General features: G+C 52.5%; 1 protein-coding gene across 4 annotated transcripts; it reads left to right on the top strand.

Annotated features, from left to right (window-relative positions):
- The first annotated feature begins 2,445 nt into the window (after positions 1-2,445).
- HSPBP1 (HSPA (Hsp70) binding protein 1) lies at positions 2,446-16,141 on the top strand. 4 transcript variants are annotated; one of them, XM_007103244.3, is made up of 8 exons: positions 2,446-2,532; positions 3,092-3,298; positions 5,005-5,209; positions 6,954-7,178; positions 10,984-11,139; positions 11,231-11,327; positions 11,784-11,895; positions 15,672-16,141. In XM_007103244.3, the coding sequence occupies exons 2-8, from the start codon at positions 3,095-3,097 to the stop codon at positions 15,744-15,746; spliced, it is 1,074 nt and encodes a 357-aa protein (XP_007103306.1). In that variant the 5' UTR covers positions 2,446-2,532; positions 3,092-3,094; the 3' UTR covers positions 15,747-16,141. The 4 variants fall into 4 exon arrangements, with proteins under 4 accessions (XP_007103306.1, XP_007103308.1, XP_007103307.1 ...); XM_007103246.4 differs by having other exon boundaries at positions 2,520-2,580; XM_007103245.4 differs by lacking the exon at positions 2,446-2,532 and adding an exon at positions 2,587-2,672.
- Positions 16,142-19,148: the final 3,007 nt, after the last annotated feature.

Raw genomic sequence — 19,148 nt, 5'->3', positions numbered from 1 at the left:
GACCAGGGATTGAACCTGGGCCCCCTGCATTGGGAGCATGGAGTCTTACCCACCAGACCACCAGGGAAGTCCCTTTATATGATTTTTACTACCGTGCCAAGAAAGGCCTCCTCAGTGAAGGGACACTGAAGAAAAATGAGGGTCAGAGCCATGTAGATAAAGTGCCAGGAGCCTTCCGGGCAGAGGAAACAGCAGTGCAAAGGCCCTGTGGCAGGAGTGTGCCCGGTGTGTTATGGGAAGATTGAAGGAGCCAGTGTAGCTGGAGGGGAACAGTGAGAGGAAATGAGATGAGGAAGCAGATCAAATAGGATCTTAGATGCAGGGTGACCAGGGAATTCCCTGGTGGTCCAGTGGTTAGAAGTCGTCACTTTCACTGCTGGGGCCTGGGCTCGATCCCTGGTCAGGGAACTAAGATCCTGTAAGCCGCGTGGCCACAAAAAAAAAAAAAAGAAGAAGCAGGGTGATCACATGTCCTGGTTTATGTCTGTTATTCTGTAATTATTAATAGGGTCCGTTTTCACTCTCAAGTGTCTTGCTGTGGATGGAAAATTATATGATCATCCTTCTTACAGGTCATTGTAAAAGCTATGTCTTTTAGAGGGTACCTGGGGAATTTTCATCCAGGCTACCATTTATTAAACATATGTTCATATATGTAATGTTACACACAATTACATGTTATATGTACATATATATTATATGGCATTATGTATAATAATATATGTAAAAAAATAATATATGTAAATAGTATTATAGATAGATGGACTTGTACATAGGTATATTCGGCTGAACAACGGGCCCCCAAAGATGTCCACATCCTAATTCTCAGAACCTGTGAATGTGTCACTTACAAGGCAAAATGGACTTTGCAGATGTGATTGACCTGAAAATCTTAGGTGGGGAGGTTGTCCTGGTCATTTGGGTGGGCCCTAAATGTAATCACAAGAGTTCTTTTTTTTTGCGGTACGCAGGCCTCTCACTGTTGTGGCCTCTCCCGTTGCAGAGCACAGGCTCCGGACGCGCAGGCTCAGCGGCCACGGCTCACGGGCCCAGCCGCTCCGCGGCACGTGGGATCTTCCCGGACCGGGGCACGAACCTGTGTCCCCTGCATCGGCAGGCGGACTCCTAACCACTGCGCCACCAGGGAAGCCCACAAGAGTTCTTAAGAGGGAGAGGCATGAGGAGGCAGAGGAAGAGATGGGATAAGGAAAGAAACAGTAGCCAAAATGATGCGGCCACAATCCAAAGAAAGTGGGCAGCCTCTAGACGCTGGAAAAGGCCAGGAAACACATCCTCCCCTGTAGCCTCCAGAAGAAACACAACCGTGCTGACACCTTGAGTTTAACTATTTTAACTCAGTGAGACCCATTCCGGGCTTCTGAACTGTAAGGTTATAAACCTGTGTTGTTTTCGGTTTTTGGTAATTTGTTAGCAGCAGCGACAGGAAATGGATACAATAGGGTACCCAGGGGCCCAGACGCCTGTCTGATAGCTCTCCTCCTCAGTGCTACACAGCCACACACACACACACACACACACACACACACACACGCGGCTTATACGTTTGGTCTTCCCATCTCTGTCCAAAAGATCAACGGGCACATCCCAGACCGAGCAGTGTGCTCAATATATCTGCGACTTGTGAGCTCCACCAAAGTTGAGTACAACCTTTTCCTGGAGTGGGAGGGCCTCTTACGGAAGACTAGAACTAGGATTTCTCTAAGCCCAGCCCAAAGCAAACACCTCCAAAGACCAGGCACATTCCCAGACCTGAGCCCCAAATCTGGTGCAGGGAGGCCTCGAGCCGCCTAAACCACCTTGCCCGGGCATTTTACTTCCAGGCTTCAAGAATCACCTCCTTTGCACGTGGCAGGACTCAGGTCAGGGAAGATTCCACGAGGGAGACGCTGGAGGATAAGAGAGGTCCGCACAGGTGCTGCAGGTGCGGGTAACTGGGCAGCCTCCTATGACGAAAGGGGAAATTGAGGCCAAGAAAGGGGTGGGACAGGCCAAACTCTGCCTGGGTCAGGTATTAGTGGTGAGAACCCAGGGCTCCAGTAAGAGACGGAACCCGGGCCCAGGTGCAGAGGAAAACGCCCCGAGGGTGCCGGGACCCTCGCTACAGGCAACCACGGGGTGGGGCGGGGCCAGGAAGAGGGCGGGGCTTAACGGGGAGCAGCGGGTGCACGGGCACGGGGGCGGGGTTTAGCTGGGAGAGGGCGAAAGGCCTAGAACGGGGGCGGAGACTTAAGTGGCGGCGAGGGGCAGAGTTTAGAACTGGGACAGGGTGCGTGGGTATAGACGGGGTCTAGCCAAGGCGGAGCCAGACCGGGGGGCGGGGCCTACACCAGGGCAGGGTGGAGCTTGAAATGAGGAGGAGGGGCTCACTAGGGGCGGGATCCGGGCAGGGGGAGGGGCTTACACGAGAGCGTGAGCACGAGGGGCGTGGCCTAGGTGAGGGGCCGGGCCGAGCGAAGTATCCCGCCAGGTGGGAAGGACTTAAGAGCCGGGAGAAGTAACCTCACGTCCCAGGTACGGCCCTTAGTTGGGTGGCTGCGCCGGGAACTTCCGGGCGAGACCGTGAGTATTTCCGGTCAATATGGCGGCGCCCAGCATAGTCAGGTGCGGGCGGGTTTGTCTTTAGTAGCGGCGGCGACACGAGGCCCGGGAAGGTGAGGTCCGCCCCGCTCAGGCTCCCCTCTTCGGAGAGGAGGGAGGAGACTTGTTGCTTAGAAGACCACAGGGAGGGCTTGTTGCTCTGAAGGCTGGGCAGTGGGGTTGCTAAGAGACGGGAAGGACTGCAGTGGAAATGGAGTAGGGGGTTGCTAGGGAGAGGGGTGGGGCCTGTTGCTAGGGAGGAAGGAGGGGCTTGTGACTTTGGGGGAAGGGTCCTGTTGGTATGGGGGAAGAAAAGAGGGTTGTGTTGAAAGGGGGTGTGGGCAGAGTGGTTTGGGGTCATGGGGGGCCGCGGAGCTCCCCTAAAACGCCACCTTATCAGCAGACCCCCAGGAATCGACCCGCCAGGACGCCAGAGCTACCTCCGCGGGGACCATCCCCTACCCCAACACATTCTTCCCTTCTTTGCAAACAGCCCATGGCGAACCAAGGCTCCGGGAGCAGTCGCCTTCCCCTGGCGCTGCCCCCAGCCTCCCAGGGTTGCTCGTCAGGGGGCAGCGGCTCCTCCGCAGGCGGCTCCGGCAATCCCCCGCCACCGCGAAACCTCCCAGGCCTGCTGCAGATGGCCATCACGGCGGGCTCTGAAGAGCCAGACCCCCCTCCAGAACCCATGAGTGAGGAGGTAAAGGGTGGGGACCCAAGAAGCTGGGGTGAGGGACGTGGGGACAGATATCTGGGGAGGGGCGGGAGTCCCGCTGTGAAGGCATAGTAGACTGTATTTGTGCTCGATAGGGTTATTGTAGACAGAAGGTCAGATCCCTGGATCCCTGCACTGTGCTGGGAGGCAGAGAGTCTTATGCTAAAAAGAAAAAGCAAGGGCTCTCCAGAGCCGGACAGTCGTGGGTTCAGCATCATACAGCTGTGTGACCTTGGGTATGTCACTTCATGTTTCTGAGCGTCGGGTTCTTTAGTTGCAAGTTGATGTTGATGATAAGCATAACAGTGGTACTTCACAGGGTAGTTCTGAGGTTCCAGTTGAAGCAGGGCTCAACACAGCACCTGGCACATAGGTCGTGCTCCTGAAGGCAGCAGGATATTCTCATTAAGAACACAGGCTCTGTGGACAGACCGCTTAGGTTTGACTTAAGGCTTTGTGGATGGCTGACTGTGTGACCTTGGGCAAGTCCCACTTTTCCGTGCCTCCATTTTCTCATCTGTGAAGTGGGAATAACAGTAATCCTCAACCATGGAAGGGTGTTTCGGAGATTAATAGCAATATTTGTTATACGTGATGTTTAGCTGGCGATGACAATTACAGTATACAAAATATGGTGCTAATTCAGTTACGTCCATGATGTCATTGAACCTCTAGGACCATGAGGTAGGTAGCAGGCACAGAAAGATTAACATCTTGCCCAAATTTATCCAGGACAGTGACCACGGAGCCTGGGCAAAAAACAAAAAACCAGCGGCCAGTTTTCAGCGCTTATCTTATTTGACCTACTGGCAGCATTTGATTACTACCCCCTCCCGTTGAGTTCTTTCTTCATTTGGCATCTGGAACAACATGGTTTTCTGCTTTTCGTTCCACTCACTGGCTTTTCTTCCCCATCTCCTCTGTCTGTTCAGCCTCATTCCCCAGCCTCTTATCCATGGAGCACACCAGGACTCTCTCTTCTACCCTCACTTCCTGTGTGATCTCATGTTGACGTTTTCCTCTGATGAGTCTCAAATTTATATCTCTAGGCCAGTGGTGCTCTCCTGGGGGGGCAGTTTTAACCACGTTTGGCAATGGGTGGAAACATTTCTTGTTCTCGCAAATTGGTGGGGTAGGTGGGGGCAGTGCTACTGGCATCCGGTGGGCAGAAGCCAGGGATGCTGCTCGACCTCCTACAGTGCACAGGACGACCCCCACCACAGAACAATCCAGCTCAGGGTGTCAGCAGAGTCGAGGTTGAGAAACCCTCGAGGTTGAGATCAAGGCTGGACCTCCTCCCTGAACTTCAGGCAGCGTTCTCAATATTTGGCCTTGGGTGTGTCATGGATCCCTCAAACGTAACAAGTTCAAAAATGAGCTCTAATCTCTACTCCTCTCACTCCACAGCTGCTTCTCTTGCAGTCTTCCCCATCTCCTTCTAGTTGTTCAGGACAAAAACCTAGGTGTCCCCGACCCCTCTATTTCTCTCACGCCCCACAGCCAGTCTCTCCATAGATCTAGCGTCTAGAAAAGAGTCTGTCAGTAGAGAAGGTGCCCGGGAGGCATGTGTTGATCGAAGGACACTCAGCTCTCAGATGTTGGCTGTTATTATTAATGACTGTTATTCCTGAGTCGATTATTGATGAGGTCTGCTTCCTTCCCCCACCCTCCCGCTCCGCCTCCCCCCGCAGAGGCGCCAGTGGCTGCAGGAGGCCATGACGGCCGCCTTCCGGGGCCAGCGCGAAGAGGTGGAGCAGATGAAGAACTGCCTCCGAGGGCTGTCCCAGCCCACGCCCCCCTCAGCTGGCGAGGCCGAGCTGGCTGCCGACCAGCACGAGCGCGAGGGCGCCCTGGAGCTGCTGGCCGACCTGTGCGAGAACATGGACAACGCTGCAGGTACAGCCAGGCCCGCTCCAGCCTGCCCCCAGCCTCCAGGGTCCTGTCCCTTCTGCCTCTGGCCTCCCTTCTGTCTCTTGCCTCCTCCTCCTCAGCCCTGGGTCCTGCTGCAGCCCAGGCCTTGTCCTTTGTCTCAGGGACCACACAACCAGCCTCCTCCCAGCCTCCCCCCAGCCTCCCAGCCTCACCCCTCCAGTCTGGCTCCGACTCGGGCGCCAGGTGAGACTGCCCTGTCCCTCCCTGCTTGGTCCACTTGCCATCAGGAGCAGTGATGGCGCCAGGTTCAGTCCACCACCTCCCTGATGCTCTCTGAGACTGACCATTTCAGCCTAGTCTGCTGGGCGTCCATTGCCACTCCCTAGAGTAAGAGGCAGGAGGTGGTCCTGGATGGGGCAGTCAGAGAAGGCCTCCCCGAGGGGTGACATTTGATCAGAGACCTGAAGTGCGGGCGTGAGTCATGGGATTCGCTCTGGAAAAAGCATTCCCGGCCGAGGGAATGACCAGTGCAAAGGCCCTGAGGTGGGAACCTGCCTGGCCTGTGTGGGAACAGCAGTGAAGCCAGCAGAGCAGAGTGAGCGAGGGGTGAGGGCTAGGAAGTGACGCTGGGCATAGGGGGGCTCACGGGCCAGGGTTGGCGCTGTGGGTTTTATTCCAAATGCCGAGAAGCCAACAGAAGGGTGAGTGGTCACTTCCACTTGGAGGGGTGCGCTGTGGTCGTTGATGGTGTGGATTTGTCTGTTCTGGACACTTTAGGTACGTGGAATAGAGTATGTCGCCTTTTGGGACGGGCTTCCTTCACTGAAGGTGATGTTTCCAAGGCCCTTCCGTGTCGTAGCCGTATCAGAACTTTATTGCTTTTTGTGGCCGACTGAGACGCCAGTGTGTGGCTGGGCTACATGTTGTTTATTCGTTCATCAGTTGGCGGGCATTTGGGTCACTTCCCCCTTTGGTTACAGTAAGTAATGCTGCTGTGAACGCTGGTGTACAAGCATGTGTTCACGTTTCTGCTTTCGATGCTTTTAGATATACATGTAAGAGTTGTCACAGGGTCGCTCTGTATTTAACTTTTTGAAGAACCGCCAAGCTCACCAATACAGAAAACAGGTGGTAGGCTGTAGTTTGTGGACGTCTGGTGTGGTGTGTTCTTCTCCCACAGGGGATGTTGTGATTGTCACAAAGACTGGGGGTCAGGGCTGGCATTTAGGGGGCTGGAGCCTGGGACCCTGACCCTCCAAAGGCTGACATTGTTGAGACACACTGGCCTTGGACAGACCCCCAGTTGGGTGCCTGGGGAGAGCCGGCCCTTGGAGGCAGGCTCCCCCCAGCCTCGCCTGGTGTACTTGTCCAGTCGGGCCGCCGTAACAAAGCACCACGGACGGGGGACTTGAACAACAGAAAGCTCTTCTCTCACAGTTCTGGAGGCTGCAAGTCCGAGCATTGATTTCTTCCGAGGCCCCTCTCCTTGGCTTGTGTATGGGGGCCTTCTCGCTCTGTCCTCCTGTGGTCGTGCCTCTGCGCATGTCTGTGTCCTCATCTCCTCTTTTTTATAAGGGCCCCAGTCATATTGGATTAGGGCCCCATCCCATGACACCGTTTCACTTTAATCACCTCTCACCTCTTTAAAGCCCTGTCTCCAGATAGAGACATATTTTGAGGCCCTGGGGGTTAGGGCTTCAGTGTAAATCTGGGGGGACACAGCTCAGCCCATCACACCTGTCCTGTCTGCTGCCCTCTCTCCACATAGACTTCTGCCAGCTGTCCGGCATGCACCTGCTGGTGGGCCGCTACCTGGAGGCGGGGCCCGCGGGGCTGCGGTGGCGGGCGGCGCAGCTCATCGGCACGTGCAGCCAGAACGTGGCAGCCATCCAGGAGCAGGTGCTGGGCCTTGGCGCCCTGCGCAAGCTGCTGCGCCTGCTGGATCGGGACCCCTGCGATGCTGTGCGCGTCAAGGCCCTCTTCGCCATCTCCTGTGAGTGTGCCGGGGGCTGCCGGGTTGGGCTCGGGTCCCTAGGGCCGGTGCCAGCTTCCGGATCTGCTTCGGGGCAGAGGGAGGGGGGCCGCGTGTGTTCGTTTATCCCCAGCACCTGCTGGGGCTCTGCTGGGTGTTGGGGCCAGAGCGGTGAGCTTGCCACACCTGCCGCTGCTCAGAGAGCCAGAGCCTCCCAACACGGGACGAGGCCCAGCTGGAGTGCTTTTAGGCCCCTCAGGGCTCTCAGGCTTGGCACTGTTGACATTTGGGGCCCCGATCGCTCCTTGTCATGTGGGGGTCCTCTCGGGGGCTGCTTGAGTGTCATCACGACTCAAGCTGGGCAGTCAGCTTCTCCCAGAGAATGCAATCCAGGATGCCAGGCAGGAGCTACAGGAACTATCAATTCAATGCCCTTTATCTTTTTTTTTTTCCTCTTTTTTGGTACCTTTTAAAACCCACTGCTGTCTGGTCCCTCCCCGCTTCCCCCTCCTCACTGGTAACCACTAGTTTGCTCTCTACATCTGTGAGTCTGCTTCTTTTTTGTTATATTCAATAGTTTGTTTTATTTTATTTTATTAAAAAAATTTTATTTATTTATTTATTTGATTGGTTGTTCTGGGTCTTAGTTGTGGCAGGCAGCCTCCTTAGTTGTGGCATGTGAACTCTTAGTTGCAGCATGCGTGTGGGATCTAGTTCCCTGACCAGGGATTGAACCCAGGCCCCCTGCATGGGGAGCGTGGAGTCTTAACCACTGCGCCACCAGGGAAGTCCCTCAATAGTTGGTTTTATTTTTTAGATTCCACATATAAGTGATAACATACCATATTTGTCTTTCTCTCTCTGACTTATTTCACTGAGCATAATACTTCCAAGTCCATCCATGTTGCAAATGACAAAATTTCATTTTTTTCTTATGGCTGAGGCCTTTTATTTTTATTATTTATTTAAAAATTTATTTATTTAATTTATTTTTATTTTTGGCTGCGTTGGGTCTTTGTTGCTGCGCCCGGGCTTTCTCTAGTTGCGGCGAGCAGGGGCTACTCTTCCGTGCGGTGTGCGGGCTTCTCATTGCGGTGGCTTCTCTTGTTGCAGAGCACGGGCTCTAGGCGCTCAGGCTTCAGTAGTTGTGGTTTGCGGGCTCTAGAGCGCAGGCTCGGTAGTTGTGGCGCACGGACTTAGTTGCTCCGCAGCATGTGGGATCTTCCCGGACCAGGGCTCGAACCCGTGTCCCCTGCATTGGCAGGCGGATTCTTAACCTCTGCGCCACCAGGGAAGCCCGAGGCCTTTTATATTTTTAAAAATTGATGTAAAATTCACATAACGATTTTAAAGTGTACAATTCAGTGGCATCTGTCTTCTTTTTGGGGGGGGTGGGCATGGCTGCAGGGAATGCCATCGTGTGGCAGCTACCATTTGCAAAGTGCTTAGGACAGGCCAGCCCTGGTGCTTTGAGCCCTTTGCTTGGTCGGTCTCCCGACTGCTCCTGCCGCCCGGTGGGTGCATGGAGGCTCACAGAGGTTCACCCTCCGGCCCCAGACCAAGAGAAGGTCAGGTGGAGCAGTGTGTGAGAGCTGCGGAGGAGGTGGGTGGGGGAGCCCCCAGGGAGATGCAGCTCCAGGCTACTGGCACCTAGTGGGCCCAGGCCAGGGACGCTGCTCAGCACCCTCCAGTGCACAGGGCGGCCCCCACGACACGGAGTGACCTGTACCCACGTGTCAGCTACGCCCAGTGGAGAGGCCCTGGAGCGAAGGGAGCTGGTTGCTCCTGGATACGTCGTGAAGGCAGGGCCAGGGGGCTGTGCCTGCCGAGCGGACGTGGAGGGTCGTCATGTCTTCCCCTCACCACCCGCCTGTCCTTTTTTTTATTTTTTAAATTGAGTAATGTTTTATTTAACCCCATATATCCAAATTATTATCATTTCGGCCCATCATTATGTGGAGTATTAATGAGATATTTTACATCTTTTTTTTTTTTCACTCTACGTCTTTGAAACCCGGTGTACGTCCTACATGTAAAGCACATCTCACCTCAGGCTGTGTTTTTAGCGGTCAGCGTGGAGTGTAGTTCTAGTGAGGGGACGAAGTTGTGCTTAATGGGAACATGCTGTACCACTGCTTCACTGCTTTACCCTAAACTGAAATAAATTAAACTCACATGAGATTAACAACTCAGGTCCTCAGTGGCACTTGTCACATGTCGGGGATTTACTGGCCATGGGTTTCTGGGGCCTCCCATCTGTCCTGGCCTAGACCCTGCCCAAGTCGGCGCCTCCTTGGCATTGCACACCTCAGGCTGGTTCTGTCATACTCGGAGGCCTTCCAGGGTGCCTGTCACCCTCACGAAGTAGTCTGGCTCTCTGGGTCTTAGTTTCCTCATCAGTAAAATGGGATTCCTAGAGCACTCACCTCCTAGGGTGGTTTTGAGGATTAAAAAGAGATAATGTTCCCATCAATGGATGGATGGATTAAAAAAAAAACGGGGCTTATTCATACAATGGAATACTCTTCAACCATTAAAAGGAATGAAATTTTGATTCACGCTGTAACCTGGACGAGCCTAGAAAACATGCTGAGTGAAAGAAGCCAACCACAGAAGACCACACAGTGTTTGATTCCATTTATATGAAATGTCCAGAAGAGGCAAATCCATAGATATGGAAAGGGGATTAGTGGTTGCCAGTTGCGGGAGGGACTGCTAACAGGTATGGGGCTTCTTTTGGGAGTGATGAAAATATTCTGGAGTTAGATAGTTATGGGAAGCCAGCCTTGTGAATATACTAAAAACCACTGAATTGTATACTTTAAAAAGGTAAATCGTGGGGCTTCCCTGGTGGCGCGGTGGTTGAGAGTCCGCCTGCCGATGCAGGGGACGTGGGTTCGTGCCCCGGTCCGGGAGGATCCCACGTGCCGCGGAGAGGCTGGGCCCGTGAGCCGTGGCCGCTGAGCCTGCGCGTCCGGAGCCTGTGCTTCGCAACGGGAGAGGCCACAACAGTGAGAGGCCTGCGTAGCACAAAAAAAAAAAAAAGGTAAATTGTACAGACTGTGGAATTATATCTCAATTAAAAATAATTTTTTTAAAGTACTCTGCTCTTTTGAAAAAATAATAAATTTATTTATTTATTTTTGGCTGCCTTGGGTCTTCGTTGCTGTGTGCGGGCTTCTCTTGTTGCGGAGCACGGGCTCTAGGTGCGCGGGCTTCAGTAGTTGTGGCACACGGGCTCAGTAGTTATGTTGAGGGCTCTAGAGCGCAGGCTCAGTAGTTGCGGCGCGCGGGCTTAGTTGCTCCGCGGCATGTGGGATCTTCCCGGACCAGGGCTCGAACCCGCGTCCCCTGCATTGGCAGGCGGATTCTTACCCACTGCGCCACCAGGGAAGTCCCTAAATTAAAAATACTTAAAGGTAATGCTTGTGAAGCACGGACCCATAGAAATCGATGGTGATGAGGATGGTGATGATGAGGATGGTGATGATACTGATGGCGATATTGGTGATGATGATGGTGATGAAGGTGATGGTCTTGATGGTGATGATTGTGGTGTTTATGATGGTGATGGTAGTGGTAATGATGATGATGATACTGGTGATGATGGTGGTGACGGTCGTGATGATGGTGGTGGTGATGATGGTGATGATACTGATGGTGATTATTGGGGATGGGGATGGTCATGGTGATGATGGGGTGATGATGATGTTGGTGGTGATGATGGTGGGTGATGACGGTGATGACGGTGATTGTGAGATAATGGTGACGACAGTGGTGGCAGTGGTGACTGTCACCTCAAGGCCCCGCCTTTCCCCCTCCCCAGGCCTGGTCCGGGAGCAGGAGGCTGGGCTGCTGCAGTTCCTCCGCCTGGACGGCTTCTCTGTGTTGATGCGGGCCATGCAGCAGCAGGTGCAAAAGCTCAAGGTCAAGTCGGCGTTCCTGCTGCAGAACCTGCTGGTGGGCCACCCGGAACACAAAGGTGGGGTGGCCAGGGCAGGGAGCTGGGGTGGTTCCTGGTGGGGAGTGCCCGGGGGAAGGGACTGCCCCTCTGACCCCCGGCCCTTCCGCAGGGACCCTGTGCTCCATGGGCATGGTCCAGCAGCTGGTGGCCCTCGTCCGGACAGAACACAGCCCCTTCCATGAGCACGTGCTTGGAGCCCTGTGCAGGTGCGCTGGGGCCCAAAAGGACCGGCCCCGCCGTAGGGGCTGAAGGGTTTAGGGTCAGAGTGGAGCAGGAACCACGGTGCTGGCCCTCCCTGAGCCTCAGTTTCCTCACCTTTGGGGGCTGCCGCAGCAGCCTGGGGAGGAGGGGGGGAGTCTTCCTTACACTCATACTCCCCCATCCCCCACACAAAGTACTAGCAGATTCGAGTCTTAAAACACGGCGGAACCGAGCAGCTGGACAAGCAGGCAGCAGCTCTCACGTGTGCAGTCGGCTCCAGGCTGGGCACTGTGCTCAGTGCCCTGTTTTGTAGTCCCTGGGCTGGGGCGGGGACAGGAGTGAAGTCCACGTTGCAGGTGGGGAAACTGAGGCCCAGTGTGGGGCAGCGGCTTGCCCGGGCTCCCGTGGCTCGGGGTGCTGTGCAGAGCGAGGTCCCAAGGACCGCTCTCCTGTCCCCGCAGCTTGGTGACGGACTTCCCCCAGGGTGTGCGGGAGTGCCGGGAGCCCGAGCTGGGCCTGGAGGAGCTTCTGCGGCACCGGTGCCAGCTGCTGCAGCAGCACGAGGAGTACCAGGTACTGCTGAGGGGGGCGGGGGCGCTGGCCCAGGGGACCTGGCCCGTGTTTTGCGGGAGGGGCCGGCCTGGTGCCTGCCTTCTGGGTCTCCGTGGTCTCTTCGCCCACACTTTCGTTTACATCCTCTCTGCAATTCATGTTTCTCTAGTCATCATTCAGCAAACATTTATTGCTCCCCTCCCATGTGCCTTGTGCTGTGTTAGCACCAGGGGGATTGCAAGGAGAACCAGAAGCTCAGGGGTTTTTTGAGAGTTAAAGGGTTAACGAATTCATTTAATTTTTTTCTTTTTTTTTTTTTTTGGCCACGACTCACAGCTTGCGGGATCTTAGTTCCCCAAGTGGGGGTGGAACCTGTAAGCCCTGCAGTGGAAGCATGGAGTCCTAACCACTGGACCGCCAGGGAATTCCCCCAAACTCATCTAATTATTATCCAAATTATTTAATATTGTTGTTTACATCATATCATTCAAATATTTGAGTATTTATTAGATTGATAAATAAGTAAATGATAAATAGCAACAAATTAAATCTTTGATTAAATAGGTAAGTAACTAATATGTGATAAATAACAACTCATTAGCTATTTAATTAGTTAAAGGGTAACAAGTGATAAATAACAAGCAATAAATAACTCACTAAATAGTTAAATAGATAAGTAAAATAAGTGATAACAACTCATTAGATATTAATTATATAGACAATGAGTAACAAGTGATAAGTAACAACTCAGATATTTAAATAGATAAGTAACAAATAAGTGATAAAGAACAACTAATTACAAATTCAGTAGTTATTTAATTATTTAAAGGATTAAGCGATTTAGTTAACTTTATTTAAGTAATTTATCCAGCCGTTATAGTACCGCCCAGACGCTGGTGCTTCAGCGAAGCTGGACACAGCAAACGTGCCAGCTGCTTGGGACTTCCATTCTGCTGAGATCATTCCTCTGTGGACACCATCAGGTGTTTACAGAAGGGCGCTGGGCACTGGGTGTGAGGAGCGGGGGTGACTGGGAGAGGCAGAGTGCCCGCCCCCAGACCTTGTCACGGGAACCCGTGGAGATTTGTGCCCGTGGGGGGCAGGGGAAGCCCCGGCCCTTGTCTGGCCTGTGGTTTTAGCCATCCTTGCTTGATGCATCCATGTGTCTGTTCCCTGAGCCTCTGGTGTGCCAGATCCTGGTACCAGACCATGAGACCAACCTGGTGAGGGAAGCCTCGTGTGAACCGGCCAACATGCCTTCTTTTTGTTTTCAAAACAAATTTTAACAGCTTTATTGAGGTATAATTTACCTTTATTGAAAGTGTGCAATGTGAGAAGTTTTACGTATGTATACAGCTGTGGACACCTTCATTTTTCCATCAGGGACAGGTCACCCATGTGCCAGGTCCCAACCTGAGCACTGGAGATTTGGTGAGGAGCAAAGGGATACAGCCTTGGTTCTCATGGGGCTCCTGGGGTAACAGATAAAAATGTAGACAAACATACACACAAATACATATTTACAGATACATACATATCTATCTATACACACATGTGTAATATGTAACTATATAATTTAACATATACTGTTGTGTATAATATGACATGAGGAAGTCAGAACTACAGTGAGGAAAAATTAAACCAGTGAGGGGTTAGAGAATGGTGGGCTTGTGATATTTTAGGTAAGGTGGTGCATTTGTTTCCTAGAGCTGCTGTAACAGAGTACCACACACTGGGTGGCTTAACACAGAAATGTATTCTCTCACAGTTCTGGGGAACAGAAGTCTGAAGTCAAGGTGTCAGCAAGACTGTGCTCCCTCTGAAGGTTCTAGGGAAGAATCTTTCCTTGCCTCTTCCAGCTTCTAGTAGTTGCTGGCAGTCCTTGACGTTCCTTGGCTGATGGATACATCCGTCACTCCGATTTCTGCCTCTGTTTTCACATGGCCTTCTTTCTCCCCTATGTGTCTGTCTTAGAACTCTTTCCAGATATGTAAATAGAGGTGTGCTTTAATTTCAGTGTAATTCAATATTATAATTGCATAGTATTCTCTAAAGTGACTACATCATGATTTAGCCAGCCCTCTTTTGTAGGTATTTTTGTGGGCCCTGTGTAGAGTTAAATTAAATTACACTGGTGCTTTTTGAATAGGCCCCATAGTCATATGGTTCAAAATTCAAGATGCACGAGAGGATAAACAGTGAAAAGTCTCCCTCCTATCCCTATTCCTACCCACCCAGTTCTTCCTGTGGCCTTCCTAAGATAGTCTGTGCACATACAAGGAAATGTACAGATCAATTCTTTTCCTCTTCCTCCCTTCATTTTGTGTAAATTCAGCCTATTCTGACCACTATTCTGCTCTTGCCATATTCCCTTTCATAACATATCCACGAGTGTGTTTCCTTTCGGTGCCTATGGCTCTATCCTCTTGGAGTTTGTTTCCACTCTTTCACTACTATCAACTCTGCTAAAAGAATAACCTTTGGGCTTCCCTGGTGGCGCAGTGGTTGAGAGTCCGCCTGCCGATGCAGGGAACGCGGGTTCGTGCCCCGGTCCGGGAAGATCCCACATGCCGCGGAGCGGCTGGGCCCGTGAAGCCGTCCGGAGCCTGTGCTCCGCAACGGGAGAGGCCACAGCAGTGAGAGGCCCGCGTACCGCAAAAAAAAAAAAACAAAAAACTTTTACACATGTAACTTTAGGAGTATGTCTACAGAACAATTTCTAGAAAGGGAAAGGCTGGGTTAAGGTAGGTTAAAGATGAAGTTACGGGGTTTAAGCGCCATGTCCTTAGCTGTTGCCAAGTTGTTCTCCATAGAAGTTGAACCAGTCGACACTGCAGCCACGAGGGTGCTCGACTTTCCCACATCCTGGCCAGGATAGGGTGCCTCAAGCCATTTGACCTTTCTTCAAGCTTATTGGTGAAAAGCGGTATTCCAGTCCAGTTTATGTTTGCATTTCTCCCGTGAGTGAAGTTGGGCATCTTCCTTTTTTCGTGAACTACTCGTTCATATCCTTTGCCCATTTATCTAATGGGTGATGGTTTTGCAACTGATTCATTAAAGCTTTATTTTTTTAAAATTATTTATTTATTTATTTACTGCTGCATTGGGTCTTCGTTGCTGCCTGCGGGCTTCCTCTAGTTGCGGCGAGCGGGGGCTACACTTCGTTGCGGTGCGCGGGCTCCTCATTGCGGTGGCTTCTCTTGTTGCGGAGCGCGGGCTCTAGGCGCGCGGGCTTCAGTAGTTGTGGCTCACGGGCTCTAGAGCGCAGGCTCAGTAGTTGCGGCGCACGGGCTTAGTTGCTCCGCAGTATGTGGGATCTTCCCGGACCAGGGCTGGAACCCGTGTCCCCTGCATTGGCAGGCGAATTCTTAACCACTGCGTCACCAGGGAAGCCCCCATTAAAGCTCTTTGAGTATTAAAGTATGTTAGCCGTTTGTGATGAGTTGCAAATATTTTTCACCCAAAATTGTTGTTTTTCTTTTACTTTTGTTTCTGGCATCTTTCTGCTATGCAGATACCTTTTATGTTTATGTGGTCCAATCTATCAGTGCTTCTTTCTTGGTCTCTGGAGTTTGTATCCATGGAAGGGGTTTTAAGTAGGGATTAATCGAGGTTGGTCATTTCTGGGAGTTAGGAAAGGCTGGAGGGGGCTGATGTGAGGACAGACCAGTGGGGTGAGACAGGAAGCTTCTGGGGTGGTGGCTGGGAGGGAAGAGGAGCCGTTTCTGCGGGCAAAGCTGGTGAAGGCAGGGGGTGGCCTCTGCACTCAGGGCTCCCAATCTCACACCCCAATCCAGGAGGAGCTGGAGTTCTGCGAAAAGTTGCTACAGACCTGTTTCTCCACCCCGACGGACGACAGCATGGATCGGTGAAACCCGGTGGCTTCTCTCCCTCTGTTTGTGGGAACCCCAGGCCTCCTGACCCCCCCTCACCCACGAGGCCCTCTCCCAAAGGAGAGCGGGGCCTTGTTGGTGCCGGGGCGTGTCAGCCCGTCTCTTCTCAGCCCTCAGGAGGGGCGCTGAAAAAGGCACTGGCTCCTTGGACCCCACCTCTCGCGCACTCTCACTCCATTCGCCCTTCTCGTGTCCACACTGGTCTTCCAGTAAAGGTGTTTCTCCTCCACCACCTCCTTCACTGCCACCTTTGTCACCTCCCCTGGAGAGTGCCTTGGTTGGGGAGGAGGGGTACGATCTTAGGGGACATGGGGAGCCATGGAGGGAACAGCAGCGGGCGGAACCTGGGAATAATAAAAGTGTTGCTATCTAAAGTCCAGAGCCATTGTCTTCTTTCATCCCCCTGGCCTCTCTGGAGAAGGAATGTGTGGGATATTCCTCCTCTTTGGCCCCCACCGTCTCCGTAACTACTCCTGTTTGAGGAGTCTCAACGTTAGACACCCGCGCTGCTGAGCCTAAAGCGGAAGCCAAATTCTTTCCCGGCAGGATGTGCGGGGGGGGGGGGGGGGGGTGCATCACGGGGGAATGTGTGGGATATTCCTCCTCTTTGGCCCCCACCGTCTCCGTAACTACTCCTGTTTGAGGAGTCTCAACGTTAGACACCCGCGCTGCTGAGCCTAAAGCGGAAGCCAAATTCTTTCCCGGCAGGATGTGCGGGGGGGGGGGGTGCATCACGTGGCGTCAGCTCCGCCAATCAGAGCTCGCCGTGCGCCCGCTCGAGAGCCGCGAACAGAGTAGGCGGGAGCACGTGCTGGAGGTCCCGCTGTATTGCCCACGCCAGGGCTAGTGGTCACTCTGGGTGCCAGGGGCAGGCCGTGGTTGGGCGTGGGCTTTGTCCCGACAGGAAAGCGCTAAGCCTTTTCTCCAGCCTCCGAGATTGGGGGGCGAGCGGGGACAGAGGGAAACTGCCTTGCCTCCATTAATAAATTCCTTTTCAGTTTAGTCAAAGGAGCTTTCCTTTACAACCAAGAGTCCTGACCGGTGGTATACTTCAGACAAGGAAGCTGAGCCCAGGGTGGTTGATCCGTGGCCAAGTTCATAGCCAAAATTTAGTCCTGGGCCAATTCCAAAGCTGTGCCCCTCCTCCCTGTATCCTGGTTTCCTAGACCCATTTAATGCCAGACTAATTCCTCTCCTGTGGAATTTACTTGTAAATGGTTATTTTTTCACCCCCCTTCCCAAATTCAGGATAAATCGAAAGGTAGCTACAGGATCCAAGAATTGGAGATAACATATAACCTGTATCACTTTTAGAGCAGATACGAGAAAGCGGCATTGGTCTTGCTGCCACTTCACCCAGCATTGGATGTGGTTGTCTGTCTGCTCATAGGCAGTACTGGGCAAGTGCAGTCCTTCCCCTTGGGTGCAGGCAGCAGGTCAGAACACTGGCCAAGCTGGCTCCAAGAGGAGGGAAGCTGGAGAGCTGAGCCGTGATGCCTATCCAATCCGGTAAATCATTCCTCAGCCTTTGAGGAAGGCGTGGAGGGGCCAGGAAAGAGACAGCAATAGAAGTTTCTCCATGCGGAAATGTGAGCAGTGGGGAATGAGTGTTGCCACCAAACACTTTAAGAAGCTCCTTCCAATTCTAATACAAAGAACAGCATTGTCAACCTGTGAGTTCTGACAAGGTGGAGACCCAACTTCAGTCCTAAACCCCTGCAGCTTCCCAGGTTCTTGGAGATGGACTTTGTCAGCTTCTCAGGTTCCATTTGGTGATTTAATATGGCCAACCCCCTGCCCCTCAGCTCCTGAGCTTATGCGTTAAAACAGTGTGGCAACTATGCAATCGTATTGGGGAAAAAGCAAGCAAAATGCTGTGCAAACGACAAAAGAAGCTGCTGTAGAAGATGATTCAAGGAACAGAAGGAAAGGCCTCACAAATGCTTCAAGCTGTATAACAATAGTAACCTGTGTCCATTTTTAAACAAGACCTCCAAGATGAGAAGGTAAGCTTGGCAAACCTAAGGAAACAAACTGAGGACTGTGGTAATTAATAAATTAGATGGTTCAACAAATATCTGCTCCCTGTCATTGCACCTCCATGAGAGAAGTACATTTCCTCACCCGTGGTGGGTGGGGCGTAGGTGCCTGCCCCATGACTTTGGGCTTGACCATGTGACTTGCTTTGACCAAGGGATGGTGGCACATGTGAGGCAACCTGAGACTTGAAATGTGCTAACACAGTTTGGCTTGATCTGAGGCTCCTCTGTCTTTTCTTACGAGATGGTGCCCTGGGATGTCCACTGGTGCCCAGAGTATGAGGGACATAAGGAACAGAACCAGCCTCACCAACCTTCCACCTGCAGCTCTAAGCTGTGAGCATGACAGGTGTGGTTGCCTGTCACTCAGCAGTAGCTAAGAACATCACATGCAACAAATAAACTGGAAATAGCAAGGAGCAGAAGAGACACGGCTGTAAAATTAAATTACTGACATGTGGTAATCAGCAGATGCAGGTAGAAATGAAAAAGATTAAAGCAATTACAGAGAAGCTAACAAATGTTAAGCACAAATGCATAACTGACATCCTTGAAACAGAGAACAAACTAGAATAGCATTCAGTAAAAATGTCCCTGAAATGGAAAAGGTAAATCTGCGAGTTAAAAAAATTTTTTAATGCCGAGTCCTTACACGCACTTACAGCGCTGATTCTTACAGAAGGCCTGTAACATGGCAAGAGAGGGGTATGAAAATTGAGGAAACTGAGGCGCAGAGCAAGATGGGACCTTAAAGAACATGGACACAAAGTCTAGGAGAACCCTTCCAGTCGATGTTGTTAGAGGATACTTTGTGCAGCGGCTGGCAACAGTAAAGACACGGCCTGGGCAAAGGCCTAGAAGTGGGACTGAAGTCAGCCCAAGGCACAGAAGAGGAAGGCGTCGAGAAAGATCGCGGCGGGACAAAAAGCTCCTGGCCAGGGTTGGAGAGAAAACCCGAGATGGATTGCTCAGGAGCCGACCCTGGAGCCGAAGCAGGAATGTGATTGGAGGAGACAGAAGAGCAAGTGGATATCCAAAAGGAGCGAGGGGATAGAGAAATTCAGGAGCAGGAGTTCCTGTGGACTTTGGCACGGAGTGGCAGAGAAACGATGCCCTAGTGTGCAGTGGCGCCTGCGCACTGGGTTCCGTGGGTTTACTCAGGGAGAGACCGTTGGCACAAACCGGCGCAAGCACTTCTGCGGCGGAGTTATTCTACCTGGGCGTGGTCCGCAGCGGCTGGCCCAGCGCGCATGCGCACTGTAGGGCTCGGGCGCGTGGCCTCCGCACACCTGCGCACCGAGTCGGCGGCGGGAGGGCGGGGCCTCCTGCGTGCCTCCGTTCT

This window comes from Physeter macrocephalus, chromosome 17 (genome assembly GCF_002837175.3).
Source record: "Physeter macrocephalus isolate SW-GA chromosome 17, ASM283717v5, whole genome shotgun sequence".
In the NCBI taxonomy this organism is placed as follows: domain Eukaryota; kingdom Metazoa; phylum Chordata; class Mammalia; order Artiodactyla; family Physeteridae; genus Physeter; species Physeter macrocephalus.
Note: the sequence above shows the minus strand (reverse complement) of the source record. Positions and strands in the feature narration are given on the sequence as shown.

Coding starts and splice junctions, on each gene's coding strand:
- HSPBP1 (XM_007103244.3), top strand. CDS start 3,095: ATGGCGAACCAAGGCTCCGGGAGCAGTCGCCTTCCCCTGGCGCTGCCC. Junction 7,179..10,983: donor GGCCCTCTTCGCCATCTCCT/GTGAGTGTGCCG, acceptor CCCCCTCCCCAG/GCCTGGTCCGGGAGCAGGAG. Junction 11,328..11,783: donor GTGCTTGGAGCCCTGTGCAG/GTGCGCTGGGGC, acceptor CTGTCCCCGCAG/CTTGGTGACGGACTTCCCCC.